Source organism: Glycine soja, chromosome 8 (genome assembly GCF_004193775.1).
Source record: "Glycine soja cultivar W05 chromosome 8, ASM419377v2, whole genome shotgun sequence".
NCBI classification, from domain to species: Eukaryota; Viridiplantae; Streptophyta; class Magnoliopsida; order Fabales; family Fabaceae; genus Glycine; species Glycine soja.
Window position 1 is genome coordinate 20,230,287 of NC_041009.1, and position 24,427 is coordinate 20,254,713.

Consider the following 24,427-nt stretch of genomic DNA (forward strand, 5'->3'; position numbering starts at 1 on the left):
TTTCCATTTAATTAGAAGAGCATTATTGAGGACCTTAATGTCTTTGATCCCCAAACCTCCCATTTATCTAGAAGCACACACCTGTCTCCAAGCAACCCAAGCAATTTTCTTCCCTTCCAAATTACCACCCCAAAGAAAGTGCCTTTGGATGGCAATTAATCTATTAATCACTGCTATAGGGGCCCTGAAGAATAACAAATAGAACAAAGGCAATGCTGTTAGGACAGCATTGATTAGAGTGATCCTACCAGCCATCGAAATGTTTCTCTGGTTCCATTTATTCAGCCTAGCCTCATATTTTCTCTCGTGATACCATGTAAAATGAGATAAACTGAGGGATATTTGGGTGTAAACCGTATCACAAAGAGACCCTACAAAGCTTGTTTATATAGATGGGTAGTATTGATTAAACATAATTAGAGGATATTCAGTTTCCTCTAAATCAGATATCATATCTTATCACATCATTATACATTAAATTCTTGATTGTCAACATTCTATAATATGTACAGATTTGTAGCAAAACTTACTAGGATTTTTTGGACCTATATATACATTATATCCGACCATTGTAAAATTATCAGAAAATAATATTCACTTTTTCTCATATTTCAAGGTAAAGAATACCTGGCCTTCCCTGAACAGAGAAAAAAAAGAAACACAGAAAGTGACATTGGCATAATTTTATTCCCTATTATAATTTCTGACCCTAAGTAGTGTAGTGTATACAAGATGTATTCAGGGACAAGGCTGATAATTTGAAGTTTAGTACTTACCGACATTATTGCTGATTCGTTGACAAGGTTTCTTATATCTGCTCCAGAGAATCCAACAGTACGGAAGACAAGCTGTTGAGAGGCAGAGAGCAGCCACAGTCAGTCCAAAGAAGTCAAGTCTCACATACTAACTCAGAATGAAAACACAAATATGAAGACATGAATATGATAAAAACGCAGTCCAACTTTATGGTAATTCTTTGGGAGATACTCTTGAAGCAGATTCTGTTTTGATCATTGGGAAATTTCATTGAAAAATGAATCTGGTACTAAGATATGACTCATAATTTCAGCAGTGAATACTGTAGGAAATTCTTAAGCTAATCTGTCTACTCTACAGTGTATACTACATGATTGCTCAATGGAAACATCCTTTAACAGCCCATTATTAGCCTTTAATTTGATAGGAGCTAGCTTAAGCATGTTTGAATCTACCCAATGCAGCCAGTTTCACAACATGCCCCATTCTTATTTTTCATACAGTAATTATCTAACTTATCCTTGAGTGCCTTTTGAATTCATTAGATTACGTTTATGTACGTAGATTTGTATATTCCTTAAATGAACCATATACCTCGTCAAAATCCACATCCTCTGCAAGTTGCTTTCCGGAACTGTGCACACCAAAAATTTGAACTCTCTGCTTTGCATCAGGCAAACCAATGTACAGACGACGATCAATACGTCCAGCACGAACAAACTCAAGATCTAATTCATCTGGCCTATTTGTGGCACAGATAAATATGATAGCTTGTCTGAGGGATACACGGTCTACACCAGTTTTTTCCTTCCTAATAATAGATGAAAATAGAGATAACTAACAAGAAAAAAAATATATATAAATATATATATGAAAAAATTCTTAATATATAGGATAATTGTTAGGATATCTTTGTAGCCTATTTAAATGGCAGAATGAATTGAAATTTAATCAAGAAGAAAATATTCAGAAAACTTGTGTTATTTTAGGAGGGGCTCGGTTAAGGATGAGTCTGCTTCTCACTCTAACTAAAACGTGTTAGTTTAGGAGGGCCTCAGTCAAGGGTGAGTCTGCTTCTTGCTCTCACTATAGGTCGAAAGAAGTCTTTCATGTCTAGGCCCGTAACCCTATCCTACGCTAAGGTTCATAACAATCTCCAGGAGTAACTTATAGCAACAACTACATATGAAATACCATTTAAAATAAAATAAACCAAACAGATCATATGACAATCCTCACGATATAAGAAAATACCAAGTTCTATCTTCTAGGTTTAACAAAGAAAAACAAAATAAACTTGAGAATACAAGAAAATCCATTAAAAAATCTTCGACAGAAGACAAGACACACTCAATTATAGGACACTACCCTAGCTATCACTGCAGTCATAATGTTGTACAGACATAAACCCTTCCATTTTCCCTGCAAGTATGACCATAATTTCGTTTTGCTGAACATAACCCTAGATATCAGAAGTATACATAGTCCAATGTTAATTATCTTCAGTGGTAATCAGCTATGGTAAAGGAAGAAAACTAACACATGCATGCTTCCATGAAAGTTTTTGATCATGCGGCTTCCTCAGGACATCAGGCATGTATAGAGGGTACCTAAGATTCTAGTTTTCAGGTTTGTCTTGAATTGGTAGGTATTATTTAGGCTTAAATATGTTTTTAGTCCCATTGAGTCACTTTAGATTTTGGTCCCCCAATTTAAAAATTTCTCTTTTTAGTCCCTCAAATTCACATAATGTTGTTTTAGGTCCCTCGGAGGAAATTTGAGGAACTAAAAAAAGCAAATTTTCAGTCATGAAGTTGAGGGACTAAAAATTGCATTTCACGAATTTGAGGGACTAAAAAGAATAATTTTTTATTTGACGGACCAAAACCAAAAATGCCCCAAATTTAAGGGACTAAACATATTTAAGCCTATTATTTATGTTAGAAAAGCTGACTTGTTGTCTGTTATAACTCATAAATCAGTTTTTTTATGCCTCTATCTACGTGTGTTATGGGCCTTAGCATAGGATCGTGTCACGGGTCTAGACACAAAAGACTTCCTTCAATCTATAGTGAAAGCAATAAGCAGAGTAGCAGACTCGTCCTTGACAGAGCCCATCCTAAACTAACACAAGTTTTTCAGAATATTTCTCATTGACTAAATTTCAATCAAGTCTGCCCTTTATATAGGCTACAAAGATATCCTAACAATTGTCCTAATTGATAAAATAAAAATAAAGAGAATCCTAATTGATAAGAACATAACTAACTGTTGACAGGGTATCAAAAGAGGATAAAATCTCTATTGGATTCCCTGAAATATTTCTATAAATAAGTTTGATTCTGTACTTATTTTGTTTCCCTGTTTAACTAGTAATTATTATATTTCCTTTTTTAATTTAGCCTATTTTAGGTAATTCATTATTGTTATATTTTATTTCCTTAATTAGGATTTAGTTTCCATATTTTAGGAAATCACCTAATGTAATTCTCCTTTATAAAAAGGAGGAATCCCTGCACAGTTGATAATGAATAATATTTCGTATTTTCTACTTGGTATCAGAGCATGATCTCCTCACCACTCTAATATGTAGCCATGGCTGACGGTTCCTCAGTCACCAATGATGATCAAAATTCCCAACCTGCAAAACAGGAGCAGAGGGTTGTTTTTGGGGTGATTCTCATTCTGTTCAAATCACCTCTTTTTGACTTAATGGGTCAAACTATTTCCAATGGTTCCAATCTGTCCAGATGTATATCCGTGGAAGAGGAAGACATCAGTAGTAATTATATGTGCTATTCCACAGCCAAAGAATTGTGGGATAGTGTCATAGAAATGTATTTGGATCTTGGGAATAAATCTCAGATTTATGAACTCACCTTACAAGCTAGAGAAATCCGGCAAGGAGGTGACAATGTGACAAGATACTTCCACTACTTCAACACTTACAAGTGGAAGTCAGCCGAGGATGCCAAACACCATCAGCAGACAGTGGAAGAAGGAAGAGCAATTCAGTTTCTTGCTGGTCTCAATGAGGAGCTAGATGAAGTTCATGGTAGAATCATTGGGAGAGCAACTTTGCCTTCATTAGGTGAAATTTTTGCAGTAGAAGAGAGGAAACTCGCAGGAGTGTGATGATGGGAAAGATGAAAGTGGATTCACGTCCTGAGACCAATGCTTTGGCTGTAGAAGCCACTACTTGTAAGAGTTCAACCATTCGGAAGAGCTCCTCCAATCTCTGGTGTGACTACTGCAACAAACAGCATCACACCTAAGAAACATGTTGGAAAATTAGTGGCAGTCCAGCACATCTAAAGGGCAGTAAAAAATTTGGGCCTAAATCTGGTCCTACAGCTCATGAGGCAAAAAAGACCTCCTTGTGTAAGGAACAAGTTGATGAACTCATAAGGTTGTTAAAATCTAGTTCATTATCTAGTATTCCTAGTGGTTCTATGGCACAAACAGGTAATTTTAGTACCTCCAACTCTCTTATCTGCACCTCAAATATGTGTGCATCATGGATCATTGATTCAGGTACTTCTGATCACATGACCAGCCTTTCTTCTTTAATTAAAACTTATTCTCCTTGTTGCAGATGGTAGTTTTTTCAGCAATTGCAGGAGAAGGGAGTATTATGTTATCTAAACACATTGACTTAAAAAATGTGTTACATGTACCAAAATTATCCTGTAACCTTCTCTCTGTTAGTAAAATTTGCAAGGATTCTAATTGTTCTAATTGTAATGTGAAGTTTTTTAACACTAACAATACTTTTCAGGATCAGACTTCCGGGAAGATGATTGGCAGTGCTAAAATGATGGATGGTCTCTACTATTTCGAGGATGCTTTCGGGAATAAAGTAGCTCAAGGTCTTAGTGGTATTAGTTCCACCTCTGTAAGGGACCAAATAATGCTTTGGCATAGTAGACTAGGACATCCTAGCTTTCAATATCTTAGGTATTTGTTTCCAAATTTATTGAAAAACGTTGATTGTTCTTTTTTTGAATGTTAAAGTTGTGTTCTTGCCAAAAGTCATAGAACTCCTTACTCCTCTCAGTCTTATGCATCTAAACCTTTTCATTTGACCCATAGTGATGTATGGGGTCCATCATAAATTACAACCCAATTTGGAAAAGGTGGTTTGTAACCTTTACCGATGATCACACTCAAATGTGTTGGACTACCTTATGCACGAAAAATCTGATGTTTCTAATATATTTAAATATTTTTCACAAATGGTAGAAACACAATTTGACACAAAAATCTCCATTGTGAGAAGTGACAACAGCACTGAATATTTTAAAACGAGTCTCAATGAATTTCTTCAAAATAAATTCAACATCAATTGACATGCCCAAATACTCCTCAACAAAATGGCAACGCTAAAAGAAAAAATAAACATCTCCTTGAAGTAGCGGGTGCCATCATGTTGAAAGTAATGTTCCAAAGTACTTATGGGGGGATGCTGTCTTAACAGCAGCCTATCTCATAAATAGAATGTCTTCTCATGAGCCATTGCAGAAATCCCAGAAGATGGCCTAGCAGAAATACCTCAAGAACTTCCAGGTAATACTGAAATTCCCACTTCTAATACTAATTTGCCCATAGCCCTTAGGAAAGGAACTAGAGCCTGCACCCAAAAACCAGTCAAACCCAGCACAAACCATCTCATTTCCAAATGTTTCCTACCAAAACCTTTTACAAAATCACCAAGCCTTCACCTCTAAAATTACAAATTTGTTTGTGCCTAGAAACATTGAGGAAGCACTAGATGATCCTAACGAGAAATTAGCAGTCTTAGAGGAGTTGGATGCACTTAAGAAGAATGGAACTTGGGAGATTGTAAACCTACTCCATGATAAAAAAAACACAAGTCGGGTGTAAGTGGGTTTTTACCATTAAGTGCAACGCAGATGGAAGTGTAAAAAGGTACAAGGCTAGATTAGTAGCAAAGGGATTTACCCAAACATAAGGAGTAAATTATCAGGAGACTTTTGTTCCGGTTGCTAAACTTAATTTTATATGGATTCTTCTATCCCTTGCTGCCAATCTCAATTGGCCTTTACATCAACTGGATATAAAAAATGTTTTTTTGAATGGAGAACTTGAGGAAGAACTGTTTATGAGTCTTCCCCCCAGATTTGAGGAAGAGAATTTGGAAGAAATAAGGTGTGTAGATTAAAGAAGTCACTATATGGGCTGAAGCAATCTCCAAGAACATGGTTTGAGCAGTTTGGAACTGTGGTAAAAGGGCTTGGTTATATCCAAAGCCAAGCTGATCACACACTGTTCTATTAACATTCAACAAACAATAAGATTGCTATTTTAATTGTATATGTGGATGATATTATCCTCATAGGTGATGATAGCTTGGAGTTCAAAGGTTTGCAGGAGAAACTTGCCAAAGCTTTTGAAATCAAGGAACTTGGCCCATTAAAATACTTCCTTGGAATTGAATTTGCAAGATCTAAGGAAAGTATTTTTATGAACCAGCAAAAGTATATTCTGGATCTTTTAAAAGAAACAGGATTACTTGGATGCAAAGCTGCTGAAACACCAATGGTGCCCAACATAAAACTGCAACCAGCTGAAACTGAGGATATGGTGGACAAAGGAAGATATCAGCAATTGGTGGGAAGACTATATCTATCCCACATGCATCCTGATATAACTTTTGCTGTAAGCATGGTAAGTAAGTTTATGCATGCACCAGGACCTGAACATCTGAAGGCAGCTTTCGGGATCCTAAGATACTTGAAGGGGTCACTTGGGAAGGGGCTACTCTATAAACATGTGGGCACCTTCAGGTAGAAGCCTACGCTGATGCAGATTAGGCTGGAAGTATAACAGACTGAAGATCAACATCAGGCTATTGCCCCTTTGTTGGAGGAAATTTGGTTAGCTAGAGAAGAAAAAAAGTGTTGTGGCAAGAAGCAGTGCAGAAGCTCAGTTTAGAGCAGTGGCTCATGGCATTTGTGAGGTGTTGTGGGAGGAAAAAATTCTACAAGAATTGAAGGTTTTCAATTCCCCACCAATAAAATTGTATTGTGACAACAAGTCTGCAATATCTATTGCACACAACCCAGTCCTGCATGATAGGACCAAGCATGTAGAAGATGACAAACACTTTATCAGAGAGAAGATAGAAAGGGAACAGATCTGTATTACTTATGCTCCCACTCCAGACCAATCAGCAGACATCTTAACAAAAGGATTACCCAAGAAACTCTTCAACAACATAACCAACAAGCTGTCTGTGAAAGATATCTTCAAGCTAGCTTGATGGGGAATGTTGACAGGGTGCCAAAGAGGATAAAATCTCTATTTGATTCCCTGAAATATTCCTGTAAATAAGTTTGATTCTGTACTTATTTTGTTTCCCTGTTTAACTAGTAATTATTGTGTTTCCTTTTTTTAATTTAGCCTATCTTAGGTAATTCATTATTGTTATATTTTATTTCCCTAATTTAGGATTTAGTTTCCATATTTTAGGAAATCACCAAATGTAATTCTCCTTTATAAAAAGGAGGAATCCCTGCACAGTTGATAATGAATAATATTCAGTATTTTCTACTCTAACAATTATCCTAATTGATCCTAGTTAATTATTGGAAAAAACCCAAGTCTCAAATTGGCTAGAGATAGTGTCAAGATAGAGTATATAAGTTGAGAGCGACATTCACCCTATGAGTTACCTTTTGGGGTTGAATTAGGTTCAAACACATGTTCTAAGATTGATAAAATATAAATAAAGAGAATCCTAACTAAAAAGATCTAATCTAATTATCCTAATAAATAAAATAAAAATCTAATCTAAAATCATAATTCTGATATAAAATCTTATAAGAGAGGAAAAGATAAAAAAAGATAAACTAAATAATTTAAAATTTAGATATGATAATCCTAATTTGTGGCCATATCACTGTGTCACACCAAAAATTTGTTAATCCTGAATTAGGTGTCACAATAAAATTTCAACCTATATGACAGTTATATTTTTTTTTTTTTTGAACGGCCAAAAATATCATATATTATAATAGAATAGTACCAGAGGTACTGCGGAGATACAAAAGTAAGCCATAGGCTTAGGCTAATGAATAAAGCCTACAAAAACCTCCCCAACAGGAAACAATACAAGATCCAGCCACCCTTCCCTTACTAGGTGAAGGCAAGAGACATGGATGAGGACCATTGTTGAAAAGGAACAGCAAAGCCCTTTTCCCATCCCCTCAACCAGGACCAAGTTCTAAAAATAGCGATATCCACCAGCTTTGAAATAGAGAACTGTTGATTGTTAAAAATCATGTCGTTCCTATAATACCAAATAGAAACTATTGCTGCTATCCACCAAACCCTCCACTTTCTGTTAGAAGCCTTAGGAACACGGGATAAAATCTAATCCTCTTCATGGGAGGGATCAAACCAACAAACAAGAAATTGATTCTGATTTCAATGATGCAAAATCTTCAAATGTCATATAACCTCCCATTTTTAAAATGAAAACTTACTCCCCATCAAGCTGTGCAATAAGAGCCTCAAAAGTTGCCCTTCTCCGTGGATCCTTCCTAGCATGTCTTCCAGCAATAGCGTCTATTTCATCCACAAATACAAAACAAGGTGCCTGCAGAAAAATAAAGAACAATCATTACCTCAAAACACCATTCACTTTCACAGGATAAAACCCTGTAAAAATTATCTCATTGTAAATGTGTTTTCCAATAGCTATCTACTTTTATCAAAGAGTTCTAAAAGAATTAGAAAGAGAAAACAATACAAAAAGATGGACGGTAAGGAATCCTCAGATCAGAAAAGGAAATCATAACAAACACACAGAAACCAAAGAACTATAAAACTAGTGTAAAAGAGCTCTCTGATCACTTTGAATTTCTGAAATACTGAACCCCTGAAATAAGCCATGTGCTGAACACCAAAGTAAACACATGACAATTCTATCACAAAGCAAATGAGCCCTAAAAGATATAAGCACTCCTTTCCAACCACATGGCCAATGAAACCCCATAAACTGCACATTCCCAGGTATTGTTTTCTTATCATTATCAAATCCTTTAAAATAAATGTAGAATTTAGAGGAAGATAGAACATAATATTTTAGAGATGGGAATGCCTTATTGTTCAATACAAAGTAAGGTTCTGCATATCATCCATATAATACAGACTCCTGATGGATTTAGTGGAAACTATTGCCCAGGATTATAATAAGTGATGCAACTTCCCACACACTAATGCCCATGAACGTTAAATGTATTTATACATCAACCACATAGACTTCTAACACTCCCTCAAACTAAAGTTGTTATGTTTTAAGCTTGTTAAAAATAAACACTCTTTTTAATTTAATAAAAATAGAAATCATGGAGGCGAAAAGATACTGAACAAGGTCTGCATAAGGAGATCCCATTCAACAAAAGTAAAAAAAATGGAGACCACAAGTCTAGATAGAGATCTGCAAGGAGATTCAGTAGGTAAAGCTTAGAAGTCCCACATCACCTGCCTCAGTTCTTGGGGTACAGCTTATATATCTGTTCGACAACTTCACTTAGTACCAATTGGTTTTAAGTTGAAATCTAACATTCTCTAGACTCCAATTATCATTCAAATCCTTCCATAACCCTTACAATCCTCACCCTCTCCCATTTTACAGACCCCCACTCACATTCTCTCACCTCTAGCTATCTTCTTTTCACCTGGGACACATTTGCCCTTTTGGGCCTGCGGAAATAAACCTTAAAAGGACTTGGTCTGAGACAGGTTCCTATCAATACCACCCTCTCTAAAATCTGCCTTGTCCTCAAGGCAAAAAGAAGGAAACCTTGTTTTGATTGAATGAGCAAATTCCCAAGTTGCCTCCTCTATGGGTTGGGATTTCCAAAAAATAAGCCATTTCAAGTTGCTGGTCCTTGGCGCTTGTTCTCTCGAGAAGCCAAGATGGCCTCAGATGCAAGCGGGTCAAAGGCAACCACTTCCCAACCTTGAGGTAAAGCTACAGGCACAGAACCATGCTTCGAGGAGTGTTTGAGCTGAGACGTGGAAGACAGGATGAATGCAGGCTGAATTCGGAAGTTGCAATTTGTAAGCCACTTCACCAATGCGAGACATGACCTAAAAAGGGCCGAACTAATGAGATGACAACTTGGGACCAATCCAGCGAACAACAGACTATTGTTGATGAGGTTTAAGCCTGACATAGACCCAATCACCCACTGAATAAGTAACATCGCGGCGATGTGAATCAGCATAACACTTCATAGTTTGTTGGGCATGATTCAAATGGAATTTTAACTGCCGCAATGCCTCCTCCCTATCCAACAGCACAGTAGCAACGGATACCACCTGAGTTTCCCCCATCAAGTAACGAAGTACATAAGAAGGTCTGCAACCATAGACAACCTCAAAGGGTGATGAACCAGTGGAAGAATGGGGGGATGTGTTGAACCAAAGTTCGCCCAAGATAACCAAGAATACCTCTTGGTCGGTTGTTCTGAAGCGAAACACCGGACGAAAGTTTCCAAGCAACGATTTACCACCTCCTTTTGACCGTCAGTTTGGGGGTGGTATGAAGTACTCATACATAGCATTGCCCCTTGAAGACAAAATAGCTCATGCCAAAATTTATTGAGAAATAAGGGGTCGCAATCACTTATGATAGACATAGGGAATCCGTGTAATGTTGCCACCTCCTTGATGAAACTGTCAGCCACGGTTCTAGCAGAAAAAGGATGCCTCAAGGCCAAGAAATGGGTGTACTTGGAGAGACAATCAACCATGACCAAGAAGACCTCATAGCCTTGGGTAGTATTTTGTTAGACAGTTGTAAGTACATCTGTCAACAGCTTTATCATTCTGTTATGCAACTACCTATATGTACAGCTTAATTCCCCAATCTATAGTTGGGTTGAATCCTCATCAATACAGAAACACTTTCCTCTCTCTTCTCCCTAAATCTCTTTATGGTTCAAAGAGCTAGGTTAGATCCTTGCTTCTGAAAATGGCTTCCGCAAACAACAATTCTTCGCATCAATTGGAGACTTAATTTTGACGAGCATTCACATCGACCTGATTCCTTATGGTTTGCCTGATGATTATCGCACAATTTGTACTATTTTAAACAATTCGCATGATCCTCTAAGTCTGCATGATGTCACTTCTATGCTACTGGCTGAGGAATATAGCATTTGAAAAGTCTCAGAAGAAGAATTTGGGCTCGTTGAATTTTGCTGAGGGTTCGAATTCCAATTCTGCTTCTAAACCTCAGGTTCATCTAACTCAGGGTAACACACACTCCTCCTCACACTATGATTCTGGGTATGGTAATCAAGGGAGGGCTGATGGTGGCCGTTCGTACAGTGGAGGTGGTCGTGATAGAGCTCGTGGGAGAGGGCATGGCACATTCGCTGATGTTCAGTGTCAGATTTGTCGTAAATTTGGGCACAAAGCCTCTCATTGCTGGTACAGAAATGATGCAAGCTACTCCTCCAAGCCCTCTCAACCAAATTCCCAACCTAATTTCCAACCCAATTCCCAAGCCAATAACCAATCCAATTACCCCAAACGGAACCCCAATTCACCCTATCATTACTCACCTTATACCTTTTACCCATACTTCCCTTTCAGGTCAGGGATGAAGATATTATTACTTACCCCAATAACCAATCCGTATGAAGCTATTATCAAGCTCCTTTTCGACGTTCCTCCTGTCTGCTACACCTTTGAAACGAGCAAAACCAAAACGCTTCCCCTCTCTGTTCCTCCGGTTAGGGATGAAGATCTCTTTCAGTTCCCCCCACTGACGAAAGTGTATCCAGAGCTCCGTCTTTGTTACCTCCTCTGGGAAGCTGGTGAAATAGAACGAGGTGATGTCTACATCGTCCCTCCAGTTCCATCGAGTTCTTTGATGCCGACGGCCCTTCCCTCCATGCGACTGTGTGCGCGAAAATCTAGTCCTCCTCGACTTCACCGTTTTCCACTCCGACTCACTAGCTTCCGGCGGCACTTCATCTTTCGGTCGTTCCCTCGCTGTGTCTCGCTCATTGGTATTAGCCCACTCTCTCACGTAGACCCTCTCTCTCTCATTCTCCCTCTTCCTCCCTCTCACATACCCTCTCTCACTCACACTCTCCTTCCCTCTCTCTCTCCCTCTCTCTCTCCCTCTCTCACTCATATCATTGATTGTAAGCCACTATGCAGATTATGCTCTTCTGTTAATACTGTAATTTCTAATTCTTCTGTCAATGTGGTTTTGAATAATGTACTCAAATTGTGTAATCTTCGTTCAATCAATAAAAATGAGAAAGAATTCTGCTCCTTTTGCTGTCTTGGTAAATCACACAGATTACCATCTTCTCCTTCCACTACTGTTTATGATACACCTTTTGACTTAGTGTACACTGATCTTTGGGGCCCAGCTCCCTGTTTCTGAAAATGGTTTTAGTTACTATGTTACATTTGTGGATGCTCATACTTGATTCACATGGCTGCATTTGTTGAAAGCAAAGTCTGAAACTATTTCTGTTTTTAAACAATTTCAACAACTTGTACGCACTCAATTTGGTAAGTTTATTAAATCTGTCCAGTCTGATTGGGGAGGGTAATATAGACCATTTTCCAAGTACCTTGCTAATCAAGGTATTATCGATAGACTTATATGTACCCACACCCATCATCAAAATGGGGTGGTGGAAAGAAAACACCGTCATATTATAAAAATGACTCTCACTATTCTATCTCAAGCTCATTTGCCTCTGTCTTTTTGGGATTATGTTGTGGTCTCTAATGTTTATCTAATCAATAGACTCCCCACTCCATTGTTGAATGGTGACATCCCTTATCAGAAACTGTTTAACAAAATTCCAGATTATAAGTTTCTAAAAGTTTTTGGCTGCTCTTGATTCCCTTTGCTTCGCCCTTATAACACCTATAAATTTGAACCTAGATCTCAGAAATGCATCTTTCTGGGCTATTCTATGTCACATAAAGGATATAGATGTCTTGCTGCAAATGGCCGCTTGTATATTTCAAAGGATGTGTTCTTTAATGAGGATCGATTTCCCTATACTGACCTATTTTTCCCACCCAAACCCACATCTTCACCTTCTACTCCTACCAATCCCATTTCTGTTTTTACCTATACCTATAGCACAAGCTGCTGCCACCACCTCAACTCAGTCAGCAGCTTTTGCTTTCCCTTCTCCAACTGTACCTTCACCTATATTACCTCAACCTTCACCTATATTGCCTCAACCCTCCCCTGGTCAGGTTTCCTCTAATACATCTAAAGCTTCACCATCCACCTCTGCAGAATCCATTTCTGATGATTTTGGTTGGCGAGAGAGGATAATGTGCACCCCATGTGCACTAGGGCCAAATCTGGCATAGTGAAGCCTAGACTCAATCCCACTTTACTACTAGCACATGCCGAACCTAAGAATGTCAAAACAGCACTCTCTAATCCTACTTGGAAGCAAGCTATGCAGGTTGAATATGATGCTTTACTTTGCAATGGTACATGGTCTTTGGTTGAGTTACCTCCTTCCAGGTCTGCCATCGGTTGCAAGTGGGTGTTTCGAGTAAAAGGGAATCCAGATGGCTCTATTAATAAGTACAAGGCATGGCTTGTAGCCAAAGGCTTTCATCAACAAATGGAAAAAGACTACAATGAGACTTTTTCTCCAGTTATTAAACCAGTAACTGTAAGGATCCTACTCACTTTAGCTGTCACCAACAAGTGTAAGTTACAGGCTTACAGCAACTGGATGCCAACAATACCTTCCTAAATGGTGTTTTAACAGAAGAAGTTTATATGCAGCAGCCTCCAGGTTTTGAGAATGAAAACAAGCAGCTTGTGTGCAAGTTACACAAGGCAATTTATGGGTTAAAACAGGCCCTTAGGGCCTGGTTTGACAAACTAAAATCCACACTATTAGCTCACAAGTTTCAGTCCAGCAAATCTGATCCTTCACTCTTTGTCTACTCAGATAATGCTACTGTTATCTACATGCTGGTCTACATTGATGACATTATTGTCACGGGTAATATAACCCAACAGCTATCAAGTCTTTAGTTACCAACCTCAATTCTGAATTTGCACTCAAGGATTTGGGAGATTTGGATTACTTCCTTGGTATTGAGGTGAATCATCGCCCTAATGGCTCTCTCATGCTCACTCAGTCCAAGTACATTCGGGATCTCTTGTCAAAGACAGCTATGGATGAAGCTAACTCTATTTCTTCTCCTATGGTTGGTGGCTGCAAGCTTACAAAAACAGGTTCTGAGGATTTTTTTTATCCTACCTTGTATCGTTTTGTGGTTGGTGCTCTACATTATGCTACTATCACACATCCAAAAATTAGTTTCTCTGACAATAAAGTTTTCCAATTTATGAGTCAGCCAACAGAACAGGATTGGGTTGCTGTCAAGAGAATCCCCGGGTATCTAAAGGGCACACTTCATTTTGGGCTGAAACTGGAACCCAATTTTTCTACAAAGCACTACTCTGTTCATGCCTTTTGCGATGCTGACTGGGCTTCAGACCTTGATGATCGAAGCTCTACCTCTGGGGCTGTTGTGTTCTTAGGCCCAAATCTTGTCTCTTGGTGATCCAAAAAGCAATCTGTTGTGGCCAGGTCCAGTACTGAGGCAGAGTACAGGAGTTTAGCCTTGGCAACAGCTGAAGTAACTTGGATTCAGTCCCTGCTGACTGAACTCAAAGTTCCTCATGCTCCACCAGTTATTTTCTGTGATAATATGAGTACTGTGTCCCTTGCTCAACCCTCTCCTACACTCTCGCACCAAACATATCAAGCTGGATTTGTTCTTTGTCAGAGAGAAGGTTCTCAGCAAACAGTGTCAAGTTGTCCATGTTCCAGTAGCAGACCAGAGAGCTGATATCCTCACCAAAGCTTTATCTCCCTCCAATTTTGTAAAGCAATCTGTTGTGGCCAGGTACAGTACAGAGGGCAGAGTACAGGAGTTTAGCCTTGGCAACAGCTGAAGTAACTTGGATTCAGTCCCTGCTGACTGAACTCAAAGTTCCTCATGCTCCACCAGTTATTTTCTGTGATAATATGAGTACTGTGTCCCTTGCTCAACCCTCTTCTACACTCTCACACCAAACATATCGAGCTGGATTTGTTCTTTGTCAGAGAGAAGGTTCTCAGCAAACAGTGTCAAGTTGTCCATGTTCCAGCAGCAGACCAGAGAGCTGACATCCTCACCAAAGCTTTATCTCCCTCCAATTTTGTAATGCATAGGAGCAAACTCAGAGTGGTCAAAAAGTGTTGTGATACATTCCATAATTAGTACAGACTTTATTCTGTAATTAGTACAAATTTGATTTTTTTTTTATTTGTACAGATTTTGTTCCATTTTATTTCTTTCCTTAATTAGGTCGCTGACAGCTTATAAATAAGTCTTGTATTCACTCTTTGAAAAATAAAATTACAATAATATTCAGATTATTATTTTTCAAGTAAAAGCATTCTGCCAACCACTGCTGAGTTTGTGAGGGGTATAAGAGATTAGTATTTTACTCTCTCAGTGTTTTTTTTACTTAGTTTTCTGTTAGACAGTTATAAGGTTAATTTTCTGTAAGACAGTTATAAGTACTTCTGTCAACAGTTTTATCATTTTGTTATGCAACTGCCTATATGTACTGCTTCATTCCCCAATCTATAGTTGGGTTGAATCCTCATCAATACAAAAACACTTTCCTCTCTCTCTCTCTCTCTTCTCCCTAAATCTCTTTACAAAAGAAAGTAGCAGCAATCTTCTTATAAGTCTTCATGAAACCTGAGTGACCGCCAATTGCTTGATCGTGAAATTCAGTAAGCATCATGAGAATCAGAACTGAACTGGAAGAAAGCATCAATCTCCCCCTTGAAGAAGATCAATCCCTCACAAAGTATATACTCATGCATCGAAGATGGATCCAGCTGTAGCGTCTCCTTGATGCGGTTCAGAACAGGATCATTACTCACCTCCTCTCAGTTTGGGGAAATCAACCCAATAAGGATAAACCGAAATGGTATTGAGCTCAATGTCAGTGGATTTACGAGAAAGATCATCTGCAGCTTTGTTCTCTTGTTCTCAAGACCAGGTTTGTAGAGGACCTCAAATTGGAACCTCATTAATTTGGACAACCAACATTGCTGGTCTGTTGTTGTGAGATGTTGTTGTAGCAAGTGCTAGACTTTTATGACCAGTATAGACTTCGAAGCTGCGTTCAAGAAGGTAGTGTTTCCAATGTTGACCAGACAAAGCGAGAGCCATAATTTCCTCCTCATACACTGATTTGGATAGAGTACCATGGGACAGGGCCTTACGAAAATAGGCAATTGGTTGGTGATCTTGCATCAAGACAGCTCCAATGCCACAGCAAGAAGCATCACACTCAATGAAAAAATCTTTAGTAATACCTGGCAAGGCTAAAACAGGGAATGATCCAAGCAATGCTTGAGGTGGTCAAAAGCTTGAACTTGTTCTTCCCCCCAAAAGAAGTCATCCTTCTTGGTTAGTATGGCCAAGGGTTGGGCGATCTTGCCATAGTCGTGGATAAAACGATGGTAATAACCCGTGAGTCCCAAAAATCCCCAAACATCCTCCGTGGTTTGGGGAATTGGTCATTCAAGCACTACTTGGACTTTGGAAGGATCTATTGAGATATGTTACTGATACGTGTTAAGATATCATTCTGATATGATTGTTTCCTTGTTTACGTTATTGATCAAGTTTCCTATTTACTTTTTTTTGCACAGCAAAAATCTATATATAATTTTATAAATAATGTAGTACTAGATGTACTGCATACAGGAAAAAGAGTACAAGGCAAAATTGCCTAACCCATCTGAAAAAACAAGATAACGTTATCTGAAACAAAAAATCAATCCCTAAGACAGCTCGTCCCTCAAACTAGTGGACCATTGATTAAAATGAATATGGAAATCTTTGTCCATACATTTTAACCAGGCCCATGAATGGAATAAAGCTTCATCCATGACTTTTTCGGAGTTGAAATTCTGGTTATTAAAAACCATTGAATTTCTATGTTTCCAAATAGTCATGGATAGAGCTATCCAAATCACTGCCCATCTATTGTCTATGCATCTTTTGCTACTCCATCTTGAGAATTGGGTGAAGTGATCTTTAGGATCAATGGTGAAGGGACCCACTCTGTCAGCCCATCTCAAAATCTCCCACCAAAGGCATCTAGTTCTTGTGCAATCAAACATGACATGACCAATAGTTTCCTCCTCTCCATCACATAAAGGACAGGAATATGATGGAAGGCACACCTGCCTCCTTCTTAAATTAGCCTTAGTAGGCAATCTATCTTTAAAGATTCTCCAAGAGAAAGCGGCTGCTCTTGGAGGAATTTTCAAATTCCACATAAACCTGGAAGCATTATCTTCATAATCTGATCCGCCGTCTTCCATGAGGAAATTGTATGCTGACTTTGTGGAATAGGATCCACTAGGTTCAGCCCTCCAAGTGAGATAATCCATTCTAGAGGAGTGAATCTGAGCCCCATCAATCTCATCCATGAAAGCTGCCACCGTATCAATTTCATGATCGAAGAAATTTCTCCTCCATTGAAACTTCCAATCCCACCCATTGTCAATATTCTGACCCATTAAATTGATAGTGAGATCCTGTTGCTGACTCACCTGATATAAAACAGGGTATTTGTCTTTAAGGGTTATATCATCTTCCCTCCATTTGTCTTTCCAAAACTGGATTCTGGTCCCATTACCCACCTTCCACCTCAAGTTAGTGGCCAAACTATTCTGATGTTGCTGCTGGAAGATCGATTTTAAATCCTTCCACCAAGGAGAATTGTCAACACTACCTCTACCATGTAATAAGGCCTGCCATCCCCCATATATAGACACTAAAGTTCTTGCCCAAAGCTGATGGGGATTATTTGCCAGCTGCCATCCCCATTTGCCTAGTAAGGCTTCATTGAACTTGTTCAAATCTTTAATACCCAATCCGCCTCTGGCTTTTGATAAACAGACTGTATCCCATTTAACCCAAGGGATCTTAGAAGTGTCATTGTCGCCGCCCCAAAGGAAGTTTCTTTGGATAGCTACTATTTTTTGAGCAACTTTTTTGGGAATTCTGTAGAAAGACAACAAATAAATAGGCATTGCTGTCAAAACAGAGTTGATAATGGTAATTCTGCCCCCCATAGAAAGGCATCTGTGCTTCCAAGATGCCAGCTTGGTCTGAAATTTGTTGATGATAGGCTGCCAAACACTCCCACTTTTTGGACTAGACCCCACTGGAATTCCTAGATACAAGAAAGGAATATCCATCTGCCTGCAGTTGAGAAAAAGAGCCGCATCTCTACACCACTCCTCAGATTTTCCAAAGCATCCAAACTGACTTTTTGAATAATTAATCTTGAGTCCAGAAGCCAACTCAAAACATGATAGGATAGACTTTAGAACTCTGACATTGGCTGAAAGAGCATTACCAAAGAATAGAGTGTCATCTGCATATTGCAGAATATTTATATCTTCCTTCAGACTTCCAACTTGATAACTGCTGTACAGATTTTTGGATATAGCTGTCCTCATTAAACCTGTAAGCCCTTCTGCCACCAAATTAAAAAGGAGGGGGGCAAGGGGGTCACCCTGCCTTAAACCTCTCTTGGGTGCAAACTCCGAGGTGGGACTTCCATTAATTAAAATGGAAACTGATGCAGTAGCAAGGCAACCATGGATCCACTTTCTCCACCTTTCACAAAAACCCATCCTTAACATCATGTAATTAAGAAAGCCCCAAGAGACCGAGTCGTAAGCTTTTTCAAAATCAACCTTGAAGAACATGCAAGGTTTATTTTTTGATTTAGCTTCAGCTATAACCTCATTAGCTATCAACACTCCATGCAAAATATGCCTTCCTTTCATAAAGGCTGTTTGCCTTTCATCAATCAGCTGAGGTAGAATAAGGGCTAATCTATTAGCCAAGACCTTGGATACAACTTTGTAGACACAGCCTATAAGAGAAATTGGCCTATAATCGTTAAAAGCTTGGGGATCCTTGATCTTGGGAATAAGAGCTATGAATGAGGCATTGCTTCCTTTTGGGAAAGAAGCATTATAATAAAACTCATCCATGAAACGCATAAAGTCAGGCTTCAAAGTCTTCCAAAACTTCTTGATAAAATTGAAATTAAGCCCGTCCGGGCCCGGACTTTTATCACCATCACAGTCCCACACAGCTGAGGTTATTTCAGCATCAGAAAATCTAGACACAAGGGCTTCATTCTCACTTTGACCAATGGAAGGTAGCTGCACACCATCCATGGTTGGTCTATTAAAATTCTGCTCAGAAAATCTTTCTTTAAAATGATTGAAAGCCTCAGATTTAACCCTACTAGGGTCCTGAACCCATTCCCCGTCAATGATCAATCCTTGAATAGCATTATGTCTTCTTCTATGATTTATCAGCTTGTGGAAGTAAGCTGAATTTCTGTCCCCTTCCTTTAACCATTTCACTCTAGCCTTTTGCCTCAGCATAGATTCATAGGCATTAGCAGCTTGCCATAATTGCTCCTGAAGAGACTTCTTGAGCTCCCTTTCAGATTGATTCATAATTCTGTCAGATATACCAGCCTCCAAAGTATTCAACTCCTTCTTTAAAACCTGAATTTTCTTAGCATTAATAACTCCATTGGATGAACTCCACTGTCTAATGCAGGCTTTAATGAACTTCAATTTTTGTTTGAGGGCGTATCCTCCCCATCCATTAGGGTGATAATTGCTCCATTTAAGGGTCACCATTTCCTGAAATCCCTTGTCTTGCAGCCACCAATCCATGACCTTGAAAGGCTTAGGACCCCAATCAACACTTTTGGATCTTAGAAGGATAGGGCAATGATCTGAAAAATCTCTGTCTAGTACAAACTGTGTTGTATCAGGCCAAAGAGTCAACCAATTATCAGAAATGAAGAACCTATCCAACTTACTCATAACACTTCCATTAGGTCTGATCCAGGTATATTCTCTACCTATAGATCTAACCTCTTCTTCAGCCATAAGAGAAATCCAGGAATTGAATTCCTCAATACTGGATGCATTAGCCAGATTCTGAGATGAACTCAGTCTCTCATTATGATTTCTTATCGAATTGAAGTCTCCTAAGATACACCACAATTCATTTTGATAGGAGGACTTCAGAAGCAGAATCTCTTCCCATTGATTTCTCTTCCCTTGTATATCACAAGGCGCATAAACATTAATAATGATGACTTTCCTATTTACTATTTTTATGTAATTGATTTAGCTTGATTATTATCCCTATAATTAAGGGGTTAGATTATTACTATAATTAAACATTGATTACTACAAATAAACAGCCAAGGGGACATTCTCTTTAGGCATTTAGAATATACAATTTAGATATTCAAGTTGGTATCAAAGCCAGGATGAGGAATAACGAAAAATCGTTATCCTTCGTTTGTCTCCCTTCTTCGGGCTTTCTATTTCCACATTCTAGTGACCTTTATACTCGACGCACCTTTTCCAGCTATCATTTTTCTTCTGATTTTGCTTTCTAGGCTTCAACAACATTTTCTGCTGCAAACCGCCACTGCCACTGCCACTGCTTCGGTGACATTTTCAACCAGTGACCCCATCACCTTACTCGTCTTTTGCCGATCTACATGGCAGTGGACATGACATTGGCATCCGACTTCTGACGCGCTCTCAAACGCCTTTTCTTCTATGCACCAAACAGCCCCAATGTGAACCTTCCATCGGGGAGTGATGGTGCATGACAACATCCTTTTCTGCCGGCGACATCAAAGACAGACTCGCCAGCCTAATCTGTCCAAATCCGATCTTTGTTTGTCCTAAAGATCTCTGACGCACAAGTACTGTTGTGTTTTTTGGTTCTTGTCTCTCTCACCAATGGCTTCCACTGACCTATCTCTATAGGAGAGTATACTTACTCGCCCAACTATAGTATATTTTCTTTTCTGTTTGGTTATGTTAACCTAAGTCTTTCCTTAGTTATTTTTCTATTAGGAACTAACTCAAGGTTTAATAGCAATCTCAATGACACCTGGGTTTGGAGAGCTGACATTAGTGGCAACTTCTCTACTAAATCGGCCTACCAACTTCTAAAAGATGAGCAGTCTTCCGAGGTCCAGTACCTGGCTTTCCGGCAACTTTGGGATATCAAAATCCCCCCGAGAGCACTGTCCTTTGCTTGGAGATTGTTATGGGATAGACTTCCCACTAAGGACAACTTGGCCAAGAGGAAAATCCTTATTAATAATGACCTGTGCCCTTTCTGCAACAGCAAGCCTGAATCTGCTCCCCATTTATTCTTTACATGTGACAAAATTCAACCTTTGTGGTGGGAATTTCTATCCTGGGTGAAGGAAGACAGGACCATCCATTGTAGACCAATGGATAATTTTCTTCAACATGCTCCTACTGTAGGAAATCGGGCTGTTGGTAGAAGATGGAAAATCTGGTGGCTGGCAGCTACAACATCAATTTGGAAAGTCAGGAATGATATTATTTTCCAAAACCAATCCTTTGATATATCTAAATTGGCAGATAACACTTTTTTCCTTATGTGGACCTGGCTGAAGGGGTGGGAAAAGGACTTCACTGTCCCTTTCACACAGTGGTCCTCAGCAATGTCTTTAGTTTTTATCTAAATCTTTAGGAAGGGCTGGTTGTATGTGTTGGTTTGGCTGGGTGCCTATATGGCTATTTTTGTTGTAATTTCTATATATAACCTGTAGTACCTCTGGTACTTTCAGTTTTCAGTTATCAATATAAATGATATTTGCAGTTCAAAAAAAAAAAAACAAAAAAAAACTCAAGGTTAGTTGACAGCTACAGTTGGGTAATTGTCTATATAAACAGCTTTGTAATTTGTTGTTAGTTGGGTTGATTTTATCAATACAATCACCCTTTCCTTCTCTATCTCTTTCTTCATTTTCTCTGAATATATTATGGTATACAGAGCAAGGTTGATACTTGACTAGTTTTTCATGGCTTCCGCTTCATTTCCTCCTCCTCCACCGTCATCATCTCCGGCAATGACACCTTCTCCGGCTTCATTTTCGCATTCTATTCCAACGAAACTCACAAACTCCAGTTACATTCTTTGGTGTAATCAGGTTCAGCCGGTCATTAAAGGTCATGGTTTGTCGTACTTTCTGGTTGCTCCGATCATTCCATCGCGGTTTGATACTGTTGCCGATTGCAATGCTGGAATTGTGTTGAAGGAGTATCTAAACTGGGAAAAGCAAGATCAGTTTCTTCTTTCTTGGTTTCAATCAACGATTTCTAATGTCGTTCTTCCTCATCTCGTTGGATGCAATACGTCATGGCATCTTTGGGAAAAGCTTCATGCACACTTTTACCTCCCTCCAGGTCTCCCATTGGTTGCAAATGGGTCTTCAGGGTCAATGAAAACCCTGATCGTACAGTTAACAAATATAAAGTCAGGTTTGTTGTCAAAGGCTTTCATCAAAGACTTGGGTATGATTACAATGAGACCTTCTCACCTATAATCAAGCTTGTTACTGTCAGAATTCTTCTGACTCTTGCTATTACTCATAAGTGGAAACTCCAGCAGCTTGATGTGAATAATGCCTTCCTCAATGGCATCCTTCAGGAGGAAGTCTTCATGACTCAACCACCGGGCTTTGAAGCTTCCAACAAGCAGCTTGTTTGCAAGCTTAACAAAGCTATTTATGCCCTCAAGCAGGTCCCAAGAGCATGGTTTGATAAACTCAGAACCACACTTCTCAACTACAAGTTCAAATCCAGCAAGTGCAACCCCTCATTATTTGTTTTCTCTGAATCCACTACTGTAGTCTACATGCTGGTCTATGCAGATGATATTATAGTGACAGGGAATAATCCAACCTCTATCAAGTCTCTGGTTTCCAAACTCAATTCTGAGTTCTCTCTCAAAGATTTGGGTGATCTTGATTACTTTCTAGGCATTGAGGTCAGTTCTCAGCCTGATGGTTCCATTATTCTCACTCAGTCAAAGTATATTCGAAACATATTGGCTAAGACTACTGTAGAGGGAAGGATCAGAGAAGGATTCATGTCCTATTTCATCTCCCATTGTTGGTGACTGTAAATTAACAAAAACAGGACATGAATCCTTCTCTGATCCTTCCCTCTACAGATCAGTTGTTGGAGCTTTACAATATGCAACTATCACAAGATCAGAAGTAGTTAGTTTCTCAGTTAACAAAGTCTGCCAGTTCATGGGTAAACCCACTGAACAGCACTGGATGGAAGTCAAAAGAATACTTAGGTATCTTAGAGGCTCTCTCAACTTTGGTTTGAATATGCAACCTAATTTCTCAGTGTCACATTACTCTATTCATGCCTATTGTGATGCTGACTGGGCATCTGATCCAGATGACAGAAGGTCATCCTCTAGTGCTGCCATTTTTATTGGTCCTAATTTGGTATCTTGGTGGTCTAAAAAGCAATCAGTGGTGGCCAGATCCAGTACGAAGGCAGAGTATAGGAGTTTAGCTCTTGCTACAGCTGAGGTGAGTTGGATTCAGTCTCTTTTAGTTGAGCTCAAGGTTCCTCATGCTCCTCCTGTTATCTTCTGTGACAACCTCAGCACTGCCTCCTTAGCACATAATCCTGTTTCACACTCCAGAACTCAGCACATCGAGCTTGATTTGTTTTTTGTTCAAGAGAAGGTTATTGGCAAGCATCTTCAAGTAGTTCATGTTAGTTGAAGAATGACTTTTGTGAGGAAAACAGTTCACTCACTTGCTTAGCTTTATTGATTATAGAATTACATATATATAGAGAACAAAAGAGAGAGAAAGAGACAGCCCTTGTCTATGTCCCAGATGCATTGGCCCTTGTCTTTGTCCTAGATATACTAGCCCCATTTATGTCCCAGAAGCACTAGTCCCGACAATTATCCCAGATGCATTAGTCTTGCCTTCAATTTGAATAATTATTGGTCTTCCACGAAAAAAATTGAAATTGGTTGTCACTTTATGCAAGAGAAGATAATTTATGCAAAACTCACTACCAGATATTTTTACCAAGTCACTTAGAGGGCCGAGGACATCCTACATTTGTTCCAAACTGGATGCATATGATCTATACGCTCATGCTTGAGGGGGAGTGTTGAGATATGTGTTAAGATTTAATTTTATGATTGTTTCCTTATTTACGTTATTGATTTAGTTTCCTAATTACTATTTTTATGTAATTGATTTAGCTTGATTATTATCCCTACAATTAAGGGATTAGATTATTACTGTAATTAAACATTGATTAATATAAATATCCCAAGGGGACATTCCCTTTAGGCATTTAGAATATACAATTCAGATATTCAAAATAGTAACAATGGTTTAGTTGCTTACATTTCTCCTAGCAATGGAAAACATCTCATTGATCCTAGCTGCACCACTTTTTTCACTATCAGTGAATTCTGCACCTGAAGCAAATACAAAAGGTAATCCACTTTCTTTTGCAAGCGTCCTGGCAAAAAGTGTTTTTCCAGTTCCTGGAGGTCCAGAGAGTAGAACACCCTGCAATGAGCTTTCTCAGCAAACAATTTACATCGTATGATGTCACTTAAACATAGCACTGAGAAGGATAACTGCCTATGAAATTATCAAATGTTTTAC

General features: G+C 38.8%; 1 protein-coding gene across 1 annotated transcript in view; it reads right to left on the minus strand.

Annotated features, from left to right (window-relative positions):
* The window catches only part of LOC114422643 (ATP-dependent zinc metalloprotease FTSH 12, chloroplastic), a 70,549-nt gene that overhangs the window by 21,737 nt on the left and 24,385 nt on the right, over nt 1-24,427 (minus strand). Inside the window, exons 8-11 of the mRNA XM_028389113.1 lie at nt 24,161-24,328; nt 8,265-8,377; nt 1,351-1,567; nt 777-848 (exon numbers count right to left, since the gene is read on the minus strand). Coding sequence (XP_028244914.1) covers nt 777-848; nt 1,351-1,567; nt 8,265-8,377; nt 24,161-24,328 — 570 coding nt within the window. The remainder of the gene's footprint in view (nt 1-776; nt 849-1,350; nt 1,568-8,264; nt 8,378-24,160; nt 24,329-24,427) is intronic.